General features: G+C 34.2%; 1 protein-coding gene across 5 annotated transcripts in view; it reads left to right on the forward strand.

Moving 5' to 3' along the window:
* Window positions 1-21,067, forward strand: part of LOC138696416 (CD109 antigen-like) — a 225,562-nt gene that overhangs the window by 199,899 nt on the left and 4,596 nt on the right. For all 5 annotated transcript variants that reach the window (XM_069821379.1, XM_069821380.1, XM_069821378.1 and 2 more), the window contains 6 exons: window positions 3,260-3,437; window positions 4,042-4,244; window positions 8,707-8,859; window positions 9,376-9,551; window positions 14,936-15,107; window positions 18,880-18,982. In XM_069821379.1, the coding sequence (XP_069677480.1) occupies window positions 3,260-3,437; window positions 4,042-4,244; window positions 8,707-8,859; window positions 9,376-9,551; window positions 14,936-15,107; window positions 18,880-18,982 (985 nt within the window). The remainder of the gene's footprint in view (window positions 1-3,259; window positions 3,438-4,041; window positions 4,245-8,706; window positions 8,860-9,375; window positions 9,552-14,935; window positions 15,108-18,879; window positions 18,983-21,067) is intronic.

Consider the following 21,067-nt stretch of genomic DNA (forward strand, 5'->3'; position numbering starts at 1 on the left):
TACATTATGTACTCAAATAAAATAAATTGGATCCATAAAATAATAAATCCGTCATTAACTGTAATGTATAGACTCTAGAGTTCCTTTATAATGAGAGTTGAGACGTTGACCCTAACAACAATTAAAATATGTAATGATTTGATAGCGCTGAAAATGGAAAAACAAAACTCTTACGAGAAGTAAAACCATATACCTATATAATATTATATACAAATATTAAACGAATTCGATACTTAATTTTATAATGTATTATATTATTTTACTAGCCGTACCCGTGCGCTCCGCTGCACCCGTTAGAAATAAATATAAAGTAATTACATAATTAAAATAGGACGATCCAGGGAACATTCGTGTTTGATAGAAGGATAAATCGTTTAATATGTTACTTAATTTAAATTTAATCCTAATAATTAAAATGCGTTCATTTTGGTCCAGAGACACTCATTTGGTGCAATGACAATTCCTTTAATCTGTTTCTTAATTTTTATTACATGCAACCATAGTTTAATGAAGATTGACATCATTTAGATTTAATGTGTATATTTTATTTTACTTGTTATAGGTTTCCATTGAATTATGGTAATAACTTAATTTTAACCCTTGTTTTCTATGTATTCAGTAAATGGCGCTTGGCCCACTATGGTTGTGAACCCTTCAAATAACTTAAATTATATTATAAAATATATTATATTATATCAGAAGTTACTGTAATAACATTATAGCATTATGTTCATCTAGAGAAACTACACTTTCCAGTGGTGAAATAATAATTAATTATACAAATCGGTTAATTTAGCTTCCGATATTACTTCATACAAACACAGAAACATTCTCTGTAGGCTATCTTTCATAGCTTTCGATTGTTGCTGTCCAAGGCCCCTTATAGACGAAGTCATTTGTTTTTTAATTCATTACACGGCCTTAGATGGCAGTTATTTTAATTTTAAAACTCATTTATCTCATTAAATATCAGTCCTATCAAAATTTTTCAAGGAATAACACTTATCGCAAATTATTTTTAAATAAACTTTTGTTATGTAACATTTTTCACAAAAATCAATAATAAGCGAGATATTTCGATTTAATTCAGGCCCCCTTATAACCCCCCTTTTAAATAATGTATTTTGAATGCCATATACCCTAAAATCTAAGTTACAACGAACTTAATTTATATTCCAATTTTCATCGAAATCCGTTCAGCCATTATCGCGTGAAAAGGTAACAAACATACAGACAGACATATAAACAAAAATTTCAAAAAAGCTATTTTCGGTTTCAGGGTGGTTAATTATATATGTTAGGACCAATTATTTTTGGAAAATCGAAAATTACCAGAAAAATTTCGGCTACAGATTTATTATTAGTATAGATAATATAATTTAGTATATCTGAAATATAAAATATTACTATTACAACTAGTTTGTCACTGAGAAATAAGGAAAAGCTGTTAACTTGAATTTATTTGAAACAAAGCATTACTGGATTATGCAATAAGGTAGGCGATGTTTGGATCCTGTGTCTCAACTCTATTCTCAATTATTATCTTAGCGTATGCTTGATTACACTAACCTCTAGCGCTTGAAAGTGGAACTAAACGCTGGCGCACAGAGAAACAAAACACAGGAAAATTCGCTCAGTGTCCATTCTTTATAATCCCTATTCGCTGGTGTGGCTGGGAGGTGAAATCTAAAATGCGATTAAGCCTGATTTCAGACTTCCCCCTCAATATCTAAATTAAATTCAATTTAAATAATTATATATAATATAGAAAGCTTTTATTTTAGATCTGTTCTAATTAATCGCTGTATTTATTTACCTGCTTTCATAATACGGCAAGTTATATTAACTGTACCGGTAATAAACGAAAAATATATTTGTTCTGTAGTGTAGCACAATTCTGGAGTTCAGTACATTTAAACATACTGTACGGGAATTAAATACTTTATCCTAGTAACTAATTTCTTCATATCACTACAAGTTTTAGTGCAATATAACTGCATGCTATTCTTGCTGCTAAATGAATTTTAATCTTACTGAAGTATTAACAAAACAATTCCAAGCATAGAACCTTTATTTTCAGTAGAGATGTAAATTATCGAGAAATTCTTCTAGTGTTCCATAGTAGTTGGAAAGTATAACTTAAAAAATTTATTCTTATTTACTCATATATGAAAAATATACGCACTAGACACATGAGAGAAAATATCATGATATGAATACTTCCAATGAACGGGAAAACTGCATTATAATTAATGGTTTATCCAGTGGCTTAGTTAGGTCAGAACGCCATTCTGTAAAATAAAAATGTTGTTGTTGTTTTCTAATGCCAGGTATTTGACAATAAAGTTATTTGACCTCTTGCACTCCAATATTTTTCAAAGATATTATCATGGTCAGCCACTGAAGCACAGATTTTGGGGTGTTCCGAATCCATTTCTTGATTTGAGTTGCACAATGGGCAGTTAGGAGACAATGAATTGGAGTGAAAATGGCAAGTTGTAGCCGATTTAAGTGAACACCATTTTTTAACGTTTTGGTGGCTACTTCATTCACACACAACCCCCAGAGTGTCTGGAGGACCACACCTGCTGTTGGTCGACGGGTCCATTGGACCTAGCTGGGAGATCTTGTTGATCACCAGCTTTCCCTCCTTACGCCACTGGAGGATGATTTTAGTGCCATAGCAGGTCAGCACTAGGAACAGAAAGTAGAAAGAGGAGGAAGGAAAGGGAAATGAACCCCTAGGCCTCGAATGCTCTAATGCCATCAGGGTCGAAGAAAGTAAGAGTTCAATCAGAGGACTGGATAGGAAAGGGTAAAGAGGAAATTAGGTATTGAATAGAGAAAAATTATACCAAATTCAGTCATTAACGCATCAAGCTGACCAGTGCTAATTGATGAGTAGCCCCTCCCTTTAGTTCAGTTTGTAAAATTATGCTTACTATCAGCTGCACCACGGGAAGGTAGGGATGGGACATTGGGTATTTGTCCAGGTTGGTTCCTTAAGGCCTTCAATGGGAAGGATTAATGGCTCTCCCCCCTGTATCTGACAGATACCCTTTTGCAGCCAAAAATAAAAATGTATGCATGTTGGAAACATGAGGACACCGAATTTGACACACAGTATGAATCCATTTGGAATTGCTAATTTGATAAGGTGAGTTCCTGTAAATATTTTTTTCCAACAAAATCACAAGGTTTACCTAAGAGAAAGAGGGTTGTTTAGGCCTACATAGCTAATGCTTCCACTTTATTGCAGTATGCAACACAACATTACCGCAACATCATAAACAAAGCACTGGATTACGTTGTTAGGAATATGGATGATCTGGACGATATTTATGCTATTGCTCTTTCAAGTTATGCTCTTAATCTCGCTCAGCATCGAGCGAAGGACACAATCTTCAACCTGCTCGAAAGCAAAGCTCATTCCTCAGGTAAGTAAATGTACAGATATATAAGGAAATCCTTGACTGCGGTTTTGTTTCAATCGCTGTTTTCCCACCAAGTACAGTTGTTACAGTCATCAAGAGTATCGTTTTCTTAGATATCATCTTTCATTTTAACATTGTTATAAGATCATACATTTTCACTTGTCAGAGCTATACGGAATTTTGTGTCTGACTTTTTGTATAAATTTAATTTGTGCACGTTGAAAAACAGAAGTCGTTAGTTTCAAAATTAACAATTACCATGTGTATACAAGAACAAATGCGCAATTTTAAATTACTGGATTCAAATCCTGCCTACTTAATGTATGAATTTTCCGTTGTTAGTGTGATACTCTTTGTTATCTTATGTGGAGTCACGAGAGTTCCACTGTTCGTCTTGTGTTACGTCAGGAAAAGTTCTTGATAAGGAATGAAAGCAGGATCATATGAACTCTTTGAAACGCTGAAATATACAAGTTTTTCATTTAGATAGACATAAACATACTAAGTGAAATGACAAACAGTTATTTCTTCACGAAACTTCGTATTATTCACATGGAATTTACCCGCCAAATCGTGATCCTAATTAAAAGGTATACAATTCTTCTAGGTGACATGAAGTGGTGGGTGAAACCTATTGGTAAAGATGAAGACAAGAATCCGTGGTATGGTGTGCCCAACTCAGTGGATGTTGAGATGACAGCATACGGATTGCTGACATACCTACAACGCGGTCTTGTACAAGATGCTCTCCCCATCATGAGGTGGCTTGTATCACAACGCAATGAGCAAGGAGGATTTGCTTCAACCCAGGTAAACAGAAAACAGTTTGTACACTTCGTCGGAGAAAGTCACTCGAGTTTACCAGTTTCTAAGTTCAAAGTTTAGTACCCTTGACTCTCAAACATATAATAGTACCATAGCTAAATAATAAGAGTTGCAATGTATTTTATCCAATGGCATTTCTCCATTTACGCACATGACTTGGCATAATAATATCTTTTAGACGTGGGTCCTAAGTTATTTTCAACTACTTATTGTGTATTTATATCAGAATATTTTCTCAATATTCTTTATTCTTCTTTTATTAAGTTTGTATTTTCGTCCCAGTGTCAAGATTGTTTCAGACAATCTAATTACTGTGTTCGAACAGTGTGGTATATTGTTTTGGTTGTTGACAAAAAAAAAAGTTATCTTGGTGATGGAAATAATGAATGATCTAAATTATTTCTATAAAATAAACACAATTTTTCGTATTTGTATTAAAAGTCATCAATTTGACGACGAGAATTAAAATATATTATGTAGTATCGGTATTTTATATAAGTATAATATAATCAGTGATGACAAACAGTATGTCTCAGTAACAAGTAATAATTTCTATATGTTGAGAGATTTAATATGTTCCATTATTTTATGTAAAAGACAATTTGAAAGTTTACCAAGAATGTCAAGAACAATATTGCCAAATGATGTGCCAAAGAATCATAAAGTGTCAGTGCTATTGATAGTGTTAAGTCAAGATGCATATGAAGTGTTGAGAGAAATTTCGTATCCGGAGTTTGTCTTTATCAGTGAAATATGAAGATTTGTGTACACTTTCAGCAAAACAATTTATGCCTGCACTGTCTGTATATCGTCAAGAAATTATATAGGCAGGAAATTAATGAAGTGGTTGCAGAGTGGTTCGTAAGTTTTAAAAAAGCAGCAGTGAGTTGCAAATTTGGTAGTCAGTTTGATGAAAACGTTAAAAATATGTTTGTAGCTCGATTATGCTCTGGACCAGTGTTGGATCGGCTGTGTGAAGAATCAGAAGTTACATCACTCATAGAGATAGACTTAAAGAAGGACAGCAGTATTCGTGAATGCAAGACAAGTTTGTTTCATTTTTATTATAGATGTTAATGAATTATCCTGTAAAGGGACGAAAACAGGTACCGGTAACAGTCACAATAATATTGAAGTTTCGCCGAATTAAAATGTCATGCCTGTGGTAAAGACAATCACAATTTTAAAACTTGTCATTTTCGTTCTGCTGTTTGTAAGTCAAGACGACATATTTCAATGTCAGAGGAGATGATAATGTACTGTATTAGATAATGATGACTCTAGAATACAGATATGTAGCTAAAAGCCATGCTGCAACATTGCCAGAAATCAAGCCCAGCTGTACAGAGAAGTTTGTAAAATAGTAATTCCAGGGAAAATACATACTTCCCTTTCATTCATTATTTTTTTTTTTTTTTTTTTTTTTGTGCAAAGAAAGTACAATCTTTTGGTCCAGGGAAAATACTCGTCTTTATTCCCTGATTAAAGGCATTACTCATTTTAACTTGATATTTTGTAACAACATCTAAGCTTACTAAGCTAGCCAAAGTCTTTGTTCCAGGGATAATTATTCGGGATATATTGCACAGCCATATTTACTCATCATCATTTGCTTCTTCTGTCCTTTGGTTTGAGACTAGACATGACATGGTAAATAATGCCGAACAGTTTGCTTACGGTACTTAAAGTAATTATGATGATTATGCAGAATTATTTAATATAAATGTGAATACGTTAGGTCCATTACGAGAGACTTTAAAGTGGATAGAAAATCTGTTACATTTGAGTTAGATTCAGGTTCAGGGGTATTGATATTGCCTCATAAATTAAATTTAGCTTATTTTTCATATAAGGAATTAAGAAAATGTAATGTTAAAATAAGAACATATTATGATGGTAATTTAATTGTCCCTTTGGGTAAAGTTAATTTATATGTTGGACTTGTAGTAAGATAGAGAATGCTGGTTTACTTGTAGTGTCTGGTGGCATCTGCCCACTTTTAGATCGAGATTTGATGCACAGTTCTGAAATTAAATGGAATGTATGTGAACAGATAATTATGTCTAACATTGTCCAAATTTAAATGATAATAATGTGAATGAGGAGAAGTTAAATAACGTCATTTCACAATTAAAGTGTCAGTATTCAGATTTATTTGATGCACCTTTAGGTACCGGTAAGTATAAATATACAAATGCTCATTTAGATCCGCAACCTTAAGCTTTACCTAAATTTTGTAAACCAAGAACTGTACCATTCGCTTTAAAAAGGGGGCTTGAGGATGAATTAGAGAGTATGAAGTATGAGGGAATCATAATAAATATAGCAAATAGTCGATGGAGAAGGTTGGGTTTAAGTAAGATTGATGAAAAAACTGATAAAACTATTTATTTTTGTAAAGGATTATATTATAATGATAGAATGTACAAATGTTACAGAGATCAATTAATCAAACCTCGAAATGTTTTCGAAAATTTATCAGATGTAGTCAGTCAAGTACAAGAAGAAACAAGTGGTGCTTTAAGAGGATTATCAAATAGTAGGCAGCCTTGTAATTCTGATGCATTTCTGCCTATAGTCTATGTGATAATACAGTTACAAATAATTAAAGTAAAGAAAGTGAAAATAACCGTAAAGAAAAAATCATGAGAGCAAGAAAGAAAGAACAGAAATGCAATTAAGTGAAAATGGTGAAAATATTAGTGTAAAAAAATGAAAAGAAGTAATAGAAGATAGAACAAATGAAGAAGTGGTGAAGCAAAATACACAAAGTTGACGATTCTGAGCAAAATAAATTACGGCATAGCAAGAGGAAAATCAGACATCTGGACAGGATGAACTTGTAATGAGAGCTGAGCTTAAACAAAAATATCAGCTGTCTTCAGATAAGCCTCTTCTGTTATGAGTTTGCTTATATGTTATTACCTCAAAAGATTTTTTTGGGGGTGGGGAAAGTATTGTGGTAAATTGTTTTGGTTGTTGACAGTAATCTAAAATGTACGTAGCTTTTTTATACTTGTATTGGAAGTCATCACAAACAGTTTAAACGCTCAAATTCTTATGTAAAATATTACATAAAACCGAACTTCGTTCATCAAAGGCTAAATAAGTTTAAATAGTGACAATTAACTCTCAAACAATCTCTGGTATTTCAAATACTTTTATTAAGCAATCTTTAGGTTCGGTACCAAAAATAATCAGGCATAAAATGTTCAACAGAAATCTTAAATGCAGGGTTAGAAGGGCTTCTGTACACTGCTTGTGTAAGCAGAAGATTCTATGGATCTGCATTCACTTACAATTTACACACGCACAAATCATTGCAATAATAGTAAAAAAAATTGTTTAAGCACTCGCACAAAGTGTATATTCTCAATAATGTAGGTATTTATTTTTATTTAATTTTTTATGATAGATAACTCTCTACATGCAATATGGGGGATAGCAATAAATGAACAGAATGAATACTGATAACACACTATAATCATATGATCACGTATAGATAACTCTCTACATGCAATATGGGGGATAGCAATAAATGAACAGAATGAATACCGATAACACACTATAATCATATGATCACGTACTAGGTAATTTATGTTTCCAAGTGTACTTCTAAAATAATAGGCTTCTCTAATTGATGCTCTTTTTTCAGTAGATAGCTTATGTTTGCTTTTAATGTCGTATGAATATGTTTAAGAAACTTGCACAATAAAATGGTTTAATCTCTTGCTAGTGATAACGTAATTTAGTATGGATTCAATATACATACATGGAAAACAATTCTCATTTACTTTTAAATTAGGATTAACTTGAATTTCAGTTTACAATAATTTGAAACTTTAAAACTTTCTATAGTTAAAAATGTTGAGTGCTGTATTACAGTTTTAAAAAAGGTAATGTACCTTTATGACTGATGGGCCCTGTTCCAACACCAGTGTAGTGTCATCTTCAGTGTCCTTCGAACTACTGGTGCTTCAGCTGGTCTTGATTTACGACATTTGTTTTCGTCATTGATGGGGGTGAGGGTTGGTTGTTTGTGTGTGTGTTATGATATCGAATAACGTATGTGTATTACACGACACACAAACAACCAACCTCCACCATAAGAACAACACACCCTCACCCCCATCTATGTCGAAAGCAACTGCTGTAAATCAAGACCAGCTGGAACACCAGTAGTTTGAACGACACTGAAGCTGACACCACCAGTGTTAAAACGGGGCCTGTCTGTCATAAAGGTACATTACTTTTTTTTAAATTGTAACACTTTTAACGTTTTTAACTGTAGAAAGTTTTAATGAAGTGTTAAAGTGAACATAAAAAATAATGACAATGATTTGGTTCTTTTCACAATATAAAGGTGAACTTACTCAGAGACTCAACACAGGAATACATTTGGTCTGTTGCTCTGTTGTGTCTATATTAATTACAATATGTTCTGTAGGACACCGTAATTGGCCTGCATTCGCTTGCAAAACTTGCCGAGAAAATTTCGTCCAGTGCAGTAGATATTTCTGCATCTTTCTCCTACCCTGGTGGCAGCCCAGTCAACATGAAGATAAATAAAGTAAACGCAATGATCTTGCAGAAACAGGAGGTAAGTAACATCTATTCTATTTTTCTTCCCCCCTTTAAAAAAAAAAAAAAAAAAAAAAAACTTTATAATGGTGATAAAGACACGATTGTGAAAAATGAAAACTTATGTTTGATAAAGATAAATTAATGGATTAGTGGATGCATTCATTTTAATAAATACTGGTATGAACATTATTCTAAATATGAAAAATCGACATAATTTACTGTTGTTTTGTGATAGTATTAAGTTTCTCATACACAGTATACAAGATAATCTGCATACATTTTTTGGGGAGTATTATAGATTAAGAGTCTGATATCACACAATATTCTCAAGTGAAAACATTTATGTTTAAATAATCAAAATGAAGCAATTACAAGCATTCTAACAGAAAAAATTCGATTATGGGTTATAACTTTCTTTTTACTCATTCATCACTGACTTGTATAATTATGGTGTATGTTTCTAAAAATATAATTTACAACATGTATGTTGTGAGATTATAGTACAAATATTACTGTATTTTAATTTTTTCAGCTTCCTGCTAAAGTTAGGAAAATAGATATATCAGCTTCTGGTTCAGGTTTTGCCATCGTCCAGGTATCTTATCGCTACAATCTGAATGTAACTGGAGCGTGGCCATTATTCACACTTGATCCACAAGTAGACAAGAACTCTGACAGGAACCATTTGCAACTTTCAATATGTTCTGGGTAAGTCTCAATGATGATTAAGACCACACACACTTGCAGAAATAAACATCATCCTTACTATCCTGATTTTTTACTCAAAATATTTCGGTGCAGTTAGATTGCTTTATGTCGCATGATTAATACAATTATCAGAAATCAGTAACTCCCTCTGCACTTGGTGACTTGCTTGCAGACTCTCATTCGATCCTGCACAGATGGAAAAACTATTTTGGCCTATGTGGCCAAATAGAAATGATCGGGATGAAATTCAAATACAAACTGCTGAGCCGTTTATACCTGAACCCACACTCTCTGAAGTCGAAATTGCGATAGAAAATCTGAAACAGTAGAAGTTTTCAGGTACTGATCAAATTCCAGCAGAATTAATACAAGAGGGTGGAAGCACAGTATCTAGCGAAATTTATAAACCTGTACTTGCTCTTTGGGGAAAGGAAATTGTACCAGAACAATGGAAGGAGTCCATAATCGTACCTATCTTTAAGAAGGGGGACAAGATTAACTGTGGTAACTTTCGAGAAATATCACTTTTGTTGACATCATACAAAATTTTGTCCAATATTCTTTTGAGAAGATTAATTCCATATGTATATGAAATTAATGGGGATCATCAGTGTGGTTTTAGGCGTAATAGGTAAACTATTGATCAGATTTTTTGTATTCGACAGATATTGGAGAAATATGGGACTATAAGGGTACAGTACATTATTTAATCATAGATTTAAAACAAACCATATGACTCTGTTAAGAGAGATGTTTTATATATTCTTATAGAAGTTAGTATTCCAAAGAAACTAGTTTGCTTAATTAAAATATGTCTCAGTGAAACTTACAGCAGAGTCTGTATAGGCCAGTTTCTGTCAGATTCTTTTCCAATTCACTGCAGGCTAAAGCAAGGAGATGTACTATCACCTTCACTTTTTAACTTCAAAGGGTATCTGTACAGGGGGGAGAGCCATTAATCCTTCCCATTGAAGGCTTTAAGGAACCAACCTGGACAAATACCCAATGTCCCATCCCTACCTTCCAGTGGTGCAGCTGTTAGTAAGCATGATTTTACGACCTGAACTAAAGGGAGAGGCTACTCATCAATTAGCACTGGTCAACTTGATGAGTTAATGACTGAATTTGGTATAATTTTCCTCTATTCAATACCTAATTCCCTCTTTACCCTTTCCTATCCAGTCCTCTGACTGAACTCTTACTTTCTTCGACCCCGACGGCATTAGAGCATTCGAGGCCTATGGGTTCATTTCACTTTCCTTCCTCCTCTTTCTACTTTCTGTTCCTAGTGCTGATCTGCTATGGCACTAAAATCGTCCTCCAGTAGCTTAAGGAGGGAAAGCTGGTGATCAACAAGATCTCCCAGCTAGGTCCAATGAACCCGTCGACCAACAGCAGGTGTGGTCCTCCAGACATTCTGGGGGTTGTGTATGAATGAAGTAGCCACCAAAATGTTAAAATATGGAGTTCAATTAAATCGGCTACAACTTACCATTTTCTAATATTAACAGCATCAAAATGACAATAGAAGAAAAAGCACTGATTCAATATGAAAAAGTTATCAGATTACCAGGAAACAATTGGCATTCATACAGTCCTCTCATGGTTCAAGAATTAAAGCAGAAAATCAATATCCCGAATTTAAAAGAAAACTTACAAATTAAACCAAACCCTTTAATTCTATTAAGTATAGAATATAATCTAAATTTAACAGAAGAAATACTGAAATCAGAAGTAAGCACTGACGTAATGAAACAATTGTCTTTAGAGATAATTAATATTAGGTACCCTCCACAAAACTGGCTTCATTCATACACCGATGGATCCTTGATCTCCAGAGAATAAGGTGCCAGTGCAAGTGTTACGTGCTGTCTCTTCTCACTTTATAGATCTCTTGGATATGGAACAACAAGTTTTGATGGAGAAATCGTTGCAATAAGTGAAAGTCTTAGGAATCTTCTATTTCACATCACTAAATTTAAGAATGCAGTTATATTGTCAGACTCCAAAGCAGCTATTCTATCAATAGTCTCTAAACACACACCTTTCTCTCAAACAGCAGAAATAACTAAAATGCTCTCTCAATTAATATCACTCAATAAAAGAATTGTATTCCAATGGATACCATCCCATTGTGGAATCCTGGGAAACGAGAATGCGGATGCACTAGCAAAGAAGGGCAGCACTGCTACTTACAGACCTGTTACTAAATCTACGTATTACTCTGTGAAAAGATTTATTAAATCTACATACTTAGACTTCAACAAACGAAATTTGATAGCACAATCTCAAGGGAAAAAATGGAACTCTCTGCATCATAATCCACAGTTAATTCCCGATTTACCACGAAAATCGTCTGTAGCTGCATTTAGATTGGCAACAGGCCATGATTGTTTGGCCAAACACCTGCACAGAATTGGAATATATCAGTCCCCTAACTGCCCATTGTGCAACTCAAACCAAGAAATGGATTCAGAACACCTCAAAATCTGTGTTTCAGTGGCTGACATGATAATACTTACTTACTTACTGGCTTTTAAGGAACCCGGAGGTTCATTGCCGCCCTCACATAAGCCCGCCATTGGTCCCTATCCTGAGCAAGATCAATCCAGTCCTCACCATCATATCCCACCTCCCTCAAATCCATGATAATATCTTTGAAAAATATTGGAATGCAGGAGGTCAAATGACTTTATTGTCAAACGCCTGGCATTAGAAAACAACAACACAACAACTTTTTAACTTCGCTCTAGAGTATGCCATTAGGAAAGTTCAGGATAACAGAGAGGGTTTGGAATTGAACGGGTTACATCAGCTTCTTGTCTATGCAGATGACGTGAATATGTTAGGAGAAAATCCGCAAACGATTAGGGAAAACACGAAAAGACAAAGTGTATGATTATGTCTCGAGACCAGAATATTGTACAAAATGGAAATATAAAAATTGGAGATTTATCCTTCAAAGAGATGGAAAAATTCAAATATCTTGGAGCAAAAGTAACAAATATAAATGACACTTGGGAGGAAATTAAACGCAGAATATGGGAAATGCCTGATATTATTCGGTTGAGAAGTTTATATCATCTACTCTGCTGTCAAAAAACTGGAAGTTAGAATTTATAACACAGTTATATTACTGGTCGTTCTGTATGGTTGTGAAACTTGGGCTCTCACTTTGAGAGAGGAACAGATATTAAGGCTGTTTGAGAATAAAGTTCTTGGGAAAATATTTGGGGTTAAGAGGGTGAAGTTACAGGAGAATGGAGGAAGTTACACAACGCAGAACTGCAGGTAATGCATTCTTCACCTGACATAATTAGGAACATTAAATCCAGACATTTGAGATGGGCAGGGCATGTAGCACATACGGGCGAATCCAGAAATGCATATAGTGTATTAGTTGGGAGCCCAAAGGAGAAAAAGACCTTTGGGGAGATCGATATGTAGATGGGAGGATAATAATATTAAAATATATTTGAGGGAGGTGAGATATAATGATAGAGACTGGATTAATCTACAGGATAGGGACCAATGATGGGCTTATATGAGGGTGGCAATGAACCTCTGGGTTCCTTAAAAGCCATTTGTAAGTATTTATTTACACACTGGACGAGAAATATATTCATTCGCTCATTCAGTGTTCTGCCCAAGGGCAGGTCTATCACTGCAAACTCAGCTTTCTCCAATCTTTCCTATTTTACTGTGGAAAGACTTATTATGGCATGTTTGCAGTTTTTCTTGGGAAAGATTGGTGGTGGTGGTGGTGGTGGTGGTGGTGGTGGTGGCGGCGGCGGCGGCGGTGGTGGTGGTGGTATAGGAAATCCTGGAAAGAACATTTTCTCTGAATGAAACAAGAGAATACCAAATACGATGTTCCAAATATGTTCCTTCGAATATTATGATAATGATAATAATAAAGTTACAATAGTGTTCAAGTAGACTCATATCCGAGAATTGTTATTCTTTAAAATACCGGTACAGATGCCCCAAAGAATTTGTGCTATTAATCCATTGTTGATTGAATTTTTATTTAATATATATTTATTCACTAGGCATACAGTTGGTGTTGATCTACAAGTGAACGAATGTGAAAGCACATATGTATAACTCAGTAAACTAATTTTTTCGTGCACATGAAACAGTACAAATTAATATACAGGTACATGTCTTCTAGTGTTCTGTACTAGTGTTTCTCAGATTGGATGAGTGCAGAATGGAGAATGCGTGAAAATACTTACATTATAACTTACATGTATATGTGAAAGATATAACTTAAATGAAAAAAAAAAAAAATATATCATGCACATAAAATAAAACGAATTAGTACCTACACCTTTTCTCTTGTAGTTTGACGATAGTTTACTTCACATACTACAGTGTGTCCACAGATACATTCCGTGATTATAAACTGCTATAATTTTATGTGTATTACGAAATTCATACCAGTGCCATTAGAAAGAACAGCTCAAAGAATTTCAGGGGATGTGTAATTGTAATTGTTGACAGAAAACAATAGTTGGCAGCAGAAGAAAAAATAAAGAAAGATGCTGTTCCCTCTCTTTCACTTATCATTGTGGCGCTAATAGACAGAAGCAAATTGTGTTAAATGATTTGAATGTTTACATTTCAACTCAATGTGAATTCTGCAGCATTTAGACAATTATAGCAAATTCACATGAACATAGTTGGTGTGTATTGGAATACCATAGCAAATGGAGTGTAGTGAGTTCAGTGTTCCTTCAGACAGGAGTTTCAACATGAGGCATCTACAGACCAGATGATTCTGAGGTGGTACAGTACACACTAACTACATTCCTGTGGATTTGTCATAACATTCTAAATGCTGCAGAATTCACACTGAGTTGAAATGTAAACATTCACACCATTTAACACAATTTGTCATGAAAACTTTAGTGGGGTTCTAAGTGTTATGCTTGAATTTAAAATGGTCCATATTTACCAATATCATATTACTGTCTTTGTTTAGTGCTGTGTATCTTGGAAATGTGACGTGATAGAATGAAACTGATTTTTCCACTGAATTCAGCACCCCAAAATTAGTTAAATCCATCCCATTTATACACCAGATGCACGAAAAAAGTTTCAATTTGTCGACTAGTGTTATTATTATTCCGTTCCTGATGCCCATTATTAATTGCTTTATTACTTTCACCCAGAACAATTTGCAAACTGGCTGGGACACCGGGACAGAACCTTCAAACAAGACCTGTCTCAGTAAAACTGGGACTTATGGTCAGGCTACTTATACCTTACTGTATATAGTTCGAATGCGAGAGTTAGTAAAAAAAAAAAGCTTCTTATAGTGGCACTTATGTTTAAGGTCTTCAGTGAACATACACTTAATGTTTTGTTCTTGATTTTAGCTTTGTTGGATCACGAGGAGTGAATGAAAGTAATATGGCTGTCATGGAGGTTACCCTACCCTCTGGCTTCACTGTAGACACCAATGCTCTGCCTAGTTTGGAAATGTCTCAGCATGTCAAACGAGTGGAGACCAAGGATGGTGACACAGTTGTGATGATGTACTTTGATAAAGTAAGTACCATTCTGATATATATAGCTCAGTGATGAGTCTTCGAGGTAGCTTGTCTCATTCTTTTTATTCTTCTTGTTGCTCACTGAGTGAGTCCATTACTGTATCTATAGAACAGAGTCCATAAACAGAAGTCTAGATAAGCTTAAATCACACTCAGTGGTTTACATTATATACAAGGAAGCGTGAGGTATGCTGAATTATAAATCAGATAAGCACACAAGAATTCCAAGTACTGTTCATTTGTTTAGTTCTTCTGCAATTTTTAAACTGAATCATGGAACACTGGTCTCTTAATATTTGACTTCTCATTTTATTTTTCCTTTCATTACACTATATCTGAAAACTATAGAAATCGTGTTAACTGTTAATTTATGGACTATCTTTAAACAGCAAAATATCCTCAACTTGCTCAGTTGTAATGTTCAAAGTTAATATTCCACCGAAAAACACTACATACGAGTTTTACAATTCATTTTGGAAGTGTTTCAGTTAAGTCTCTGGATAATATTAACGAATGTTTTTGGTTTCAGTCAATGACTTATCATACACTCTAGGAAGAAATCTTTTTATATTACATATTTTATGATTTGTATAAACGTTTTCGTCACGCTTGCAATATCATCAGATACATACAATTTCTAATACGTGGTACAGTCATTAAGTTCTAATACTGAGCACATAGTGGCGTTGTGGTGCACTATAGCGCATAGGTGGCACCATGGTATGATACCTTGTCAGTTAGTCTCTCGACCCAACAACAGACAGTTGAGTGCATGCACTGTAAGCAGAACTACGGTCTTTGTTGTGACGGTGATTTGAATGCGCACGTCGGAACCCGAGATGTCACAGTTTGAGCAACGGGCAAACATCAAGTTCTGCCAGAAATTAGGCAAAACTGCTGCCGAAACGTTTCAAATGATGCAGCAAGTTTACGGTGAGGACGCAGTGAGTCGCAGTGTTGTGTTTAGGTGGCACCGACGTTTTTTGCAAGGAAGAGACATCTTGGAAGATGATGTGCGTACTGGTCGGCCACAAACAATTCGAACTGAACGCAAGATCCAAGAAGTTGCAACGTAGGTGCGTGCTAACCGCTCCCAATTGGTAGACGATATCGCAGCAACAGTAGGGGTCAGCCATGGTACTTGCTACAAAATTCTGTGTGATGACCTGAACATGTCTCGTGTTACCCAGCACAGTGTGCCACGAATCCTGTCGCAAGACCAACGTGATGATCGCATGACAATTTGTGGTGACCTCATCAGTAGTGCTGACGATGATCCGACGTTTCTCAACCTGATAATAACTGGAGACGAAACTTGGTGTTTTCTTTATGATCCGCAACTGAAACGACAATCCGCCACCTGGAAAATGCCGTTATCACCACGACAGAAAAAACCGCGACAAGACAGGTCAAAAGGCAAGGTGATGCTTGAACTGTTGATTCAAATGGAATTGTTCACATGGAATTCATCCTAGAAGGTGCAACTGTGAACAAAACCCGCTACAAAGAGATCCTTGGCCGTTTACGAGATTCAATTCGCCGTAAGCGACCTGAGCTATGGCGTACAAAGAATTGGCTGTTGCTACATGACAACGCCCCTGCACATTGCTCTGTCCTTGTCCAAGAGGAACTTGCAAGACAACAGGTGACAGTTCTTCCACACCCTCCGTACTCAACTGATCTCGCACCATGCGATTTTTTTCTCTTTCCTCGCATGAAAGCAACCCTACGTGGGCGTAGATTTCATTCTTCCGAAGAGGTCATGACTGCCACAAGAGAAGCCATATGGGACCTTCCTGCCATCATTCAACAGTGCTTCCAGCAGCTATACCAATGTTGGCAAACGTGCATAACGGCCAACAGAGACTATTTTGAGGGAGGATGTGGTTCTGTTTAAATGTACACCGTGTTATGCGGCATCTTGTGATACATCCAGATTCTTGTGGGAGCCTACCCTCCAGGCGTCAAATCTTAGAACTTAATGACTGTACCACGTATATTAACTCAGTTGTAAGTAGAGTAGATATTAATCAATATTAGAGGTGAATGCTAACATTAGGTTAACAGAAAAACATTAAAATATCAAAAACATTTTGAAATATTACGAGCCTTCGCTTACTTACACAATAAGCCTTTCTTTGTTGTGTATTTATTATTAATCAAGCAAAGTTGTTGTATAAATTGTTAATTTGTGTGTGAGTGAAAACTTGTTTACATTTTTATTTACATGATAAAAAATGTATTTGTATTCTATTTTTTTATTTACTAGAGCTTCCTCAAATTAGAGGCTGCCATTAGACAAAGCATACAAAACAATACAAGAACAAATAGATGATGAAAGATAACAGAGTAAGAAAAAAAGTAAACAAGTACACAAACAAACAAACAAACAATGGCAGTATACAGAATAAAAAAAAAGTTACAAGCAAAGAAGCGATATACTTATATCGCCTATATTACATGCAGTAACTGACATTGTTGACTAATATTTGTATTGCTTTATATGTTTATATGGTATAAAATTTGGTAACCAAGTATATAGTTGCTCTCATGCATTAATCTTGTGTGGTTAGACGTTAAGAACTATAGACCAATGTCAAAGTATTTTCTAAAAAAGAAAGGCTACAGTGGGTTTATTGAATGAATTTACAAATATTTGAGTAGATTAAACTTATAATTGAACTTACATACTAGTTATTTGTAGTTATAAAGCTTTTGCTATTATGATGTCCTATATTTGGAAGCAGTGGTGTAGTTTATGTAGAGTATCATCAGAAGTTATTTAAACTGTATAAGTAAACTTATTATGCTAAATTGGTTGTGTGGAGTATAATGAATTATATTATGGGTGTATACGAAATAAACTTATGTTATTGCTTTTAAATAATTTATGATGCATTTGAGATGCTAGGTGAACTTTGATGGTATCTGAATGGAGAAAATATATAATTTTTGCTACTGAATTAAACTTATTGAACATAGTTAATTATATGATATGGAACTGGAATGTATAATCATAATTTGGGTTTTAAAGAACAAAATTTAATATTATTTTGATGTGAAAAATATATATTTGTGTTTGTAACTGTTTAATATGTATCATAGTAACGAGCTATCTATTGGTGTGTATGCAGTCCTGTTAGACTGAGAGCTGGAGAGCAATTGTGTTTTGTGATGGTGGAGGGATCGCACATGGATGTGCACATTGATACATATGAGTGATCATAAGTTATATAGAGTGTTTTGTAAATTGGGTAGATTTTCATTAATGAGTGTTTTATCTTTATTATAATATTTTGTGATGTAAAATTCTTCTGCAGCATTTACATATTTATTTTCATTGTAGGTTTTCATAATTGTTAATGTATCTATCTGTGGGCCAAGTTCATGTCCATTTTGAATAAGATGGATAGCGTACTTTGATTATATACTATTTGTAGAAAGATATTCCTATGTGAAGGTTCTAGCTCATGAAACAATCCCTAAATTAGTACCTAAATTTTGGTAAACTGGAGGTATTACAGGTAAGAAGAGCAAAAAGAAAAAGGATTTTGATGGTAGATAACATATTATCAGTTTCAATGCAGAGCACTATGTATCTGATAGGTTTAACATTGCTATGTAGGTATATCACACAGACGGACAATGTTAGACTGACACACCCCATATTAATTAATTTACAAGTAATATTTTTTAGGTCTTCAGGAATATTTCTCTGTTTTTGGGTAAGATACTTGTATAAACAAATTTTACAATCTGTTTCCTTTCAGATGACAAAACAAGAATACTGTCCTACTGTATCAGCATTCAGGACGCACAAAGTGGCAAAACAGAAACCAGTTCCAGTGACAATTTATGATTATTATGATCAATGTAAGTGAAAGAATTACTTCTCAATCTTTCTGTTTCTTGTATTATATATAAGGTCTGTCGTTGTGGCTATGTCTATAGTGTGTGCGCTTTCCAACCCAATGATTCACGTGATTCGATTCTCAGTGTGAGTAGGGTTGCCATATGTTCTGGAAAACCGGGAATGTACTGTTTTTAAATACATAAAATTCGTCCTGGCCGGATAGCCAAAGAAGCTCGAAAATCCCGGATCATATTAAATATCATAAAAAGTTAGTACTAAACTATTATTTAAAAAACACAACATGGTGAATTTACACGAGTTTCCACTAAAGAATACCAGAATTTTATTATATTTGAAAGTTGTTGCTGTTTCAATGCCTTATATCTAGCAATGAAGCCACTAACATTCAAGTGGTCCTCTTTTATCTCTTCTTGACCTATATTTGAAAGTATATTTATAAAACTTGTGCATAATATGAGTCATGTTAGTGGATCAGTCTCAGAAAGTGCTGAACAAATATTTGGACTCTATAGAAAAATGAAAATGATACTAATGATATTTTTTTATACAATTTAATTATTTTTGCTTGAATGAAACTAATTTATTGTATGTTAGGAGCGATCATACCTTCTTAACATACATTACGGTTTCATTAGTCTATTTGTCCTGGTTTCCTTTAGTCAGGTTATGGCAACCCTAGGTGTGGACAATGGAAGGATTAATCTTCTATCCGTGGAACTGGGTATTTTGTGATGTTCTTCAATCCCATATTGCTGAAGGCAATAAGCAAACCACTGCAGTATCACTCTTGCCCATGGTTGGCATACCTACAGGCTTGCCTAAGGGATATACCTGCCTTTGGACAGATCATCTACCATCATCATCATATTACATTAAATCTGTTCGTAACCATGAACATACATAATATGTTCTAACCTTATCATAAGATTGCCCACTTCATTATATGCAGTTTCATTAGGGTGACCAGATTCTCATCGATAGAAAATAGGACACAAAACTTCAAAAAGGAGGACATTGTTCGAAAAAAGAGGACAGAAAATATATACTCAGTTTTAGACTTAAGCCTATATTATACTATAAATTACGTCAATATCTAGTTCCTTACAAAATATTTACAGTACAGATTTAGGCTTATATCATACTTAAAAGTATGTTAATATTACAAAATAATTATAATAAAACTTGATAATAATGATTTTACAGTTAACTACATATAAAGCCAAGGGAACTATAATTATTAAAGAGGACAGAACATATCTATTTAGATTTAGGCTTAGGTCTATATTATACGGTACTTAAAATTATGTCAATATCTATTTTATTATAGCATACTTATAATAAAACTTAGTAATATAAAATGATTTTACAGATAACTACATATGAAATCCAAGGGAAGTATAATTATTATCAAAATACATAAAAAGACCGCACAAAATGTGAATTTATTACTACTTTGTAATATCATTGGCAAAGAGTATATTCTGTCGATGCTGCCGTCACCTACAGGCAAATTATTTGAAAAAGGTGTCAAATCAGATAATCTCAAAATATCAGGCATACAAGTTACGAAAAGGAGGATATTTCTGGATTTTTTTTTTAAATCCGCCTAAAAAGGAGGACATGTCCAGACAAAAGAGGACGTCTGGTGACCCTAAGTTTCATAATGAATAATGACATTGCAGTAAATAAGGTATGAATATTGATAGACCATCACTCTCAAGAATATAGTGCATGATATGTAACAAATTCCCTTACCATCCTACTTATAGTTCTGCATGGAATAATGCTGAGATCTTGACGAAAGTATGTGCTTAAAATTGGTAATTTATTTCGCTTTTTTAGCAAAGCAACATTTTATTATAGCTTTTGGAATATACGAATATTGGAATAGACACCATATCATTATCAAACTGGATAAACATAAGAGAGATGGATGTCTTATAGAACCAAAATAGAATTATGATTTATGACATTAGAATGTAGCACAGAAATATAATTTTTGTACAAGGATTTTTTAAACTGTATGTGAATGAAACGAAGGATATACTACACTATTTTCATGTCATAAGCTACAAGAATAAAAT

Source organism: Periplaneta americana, chromosome 3, assembly GCF_040183065.1.
Source record: "Periplaneta americana isolate PAMFEO1 chromosome 3, P.americana_PAMFEO1_priV1, whole genome shotgun sequence".
NCBI classification, from domain to species: Eukaryota; Metazoa; Arthropoda; class Insecta; order Blattodea; family Blattidae; genus Periplaneta; species Periplaneta americana.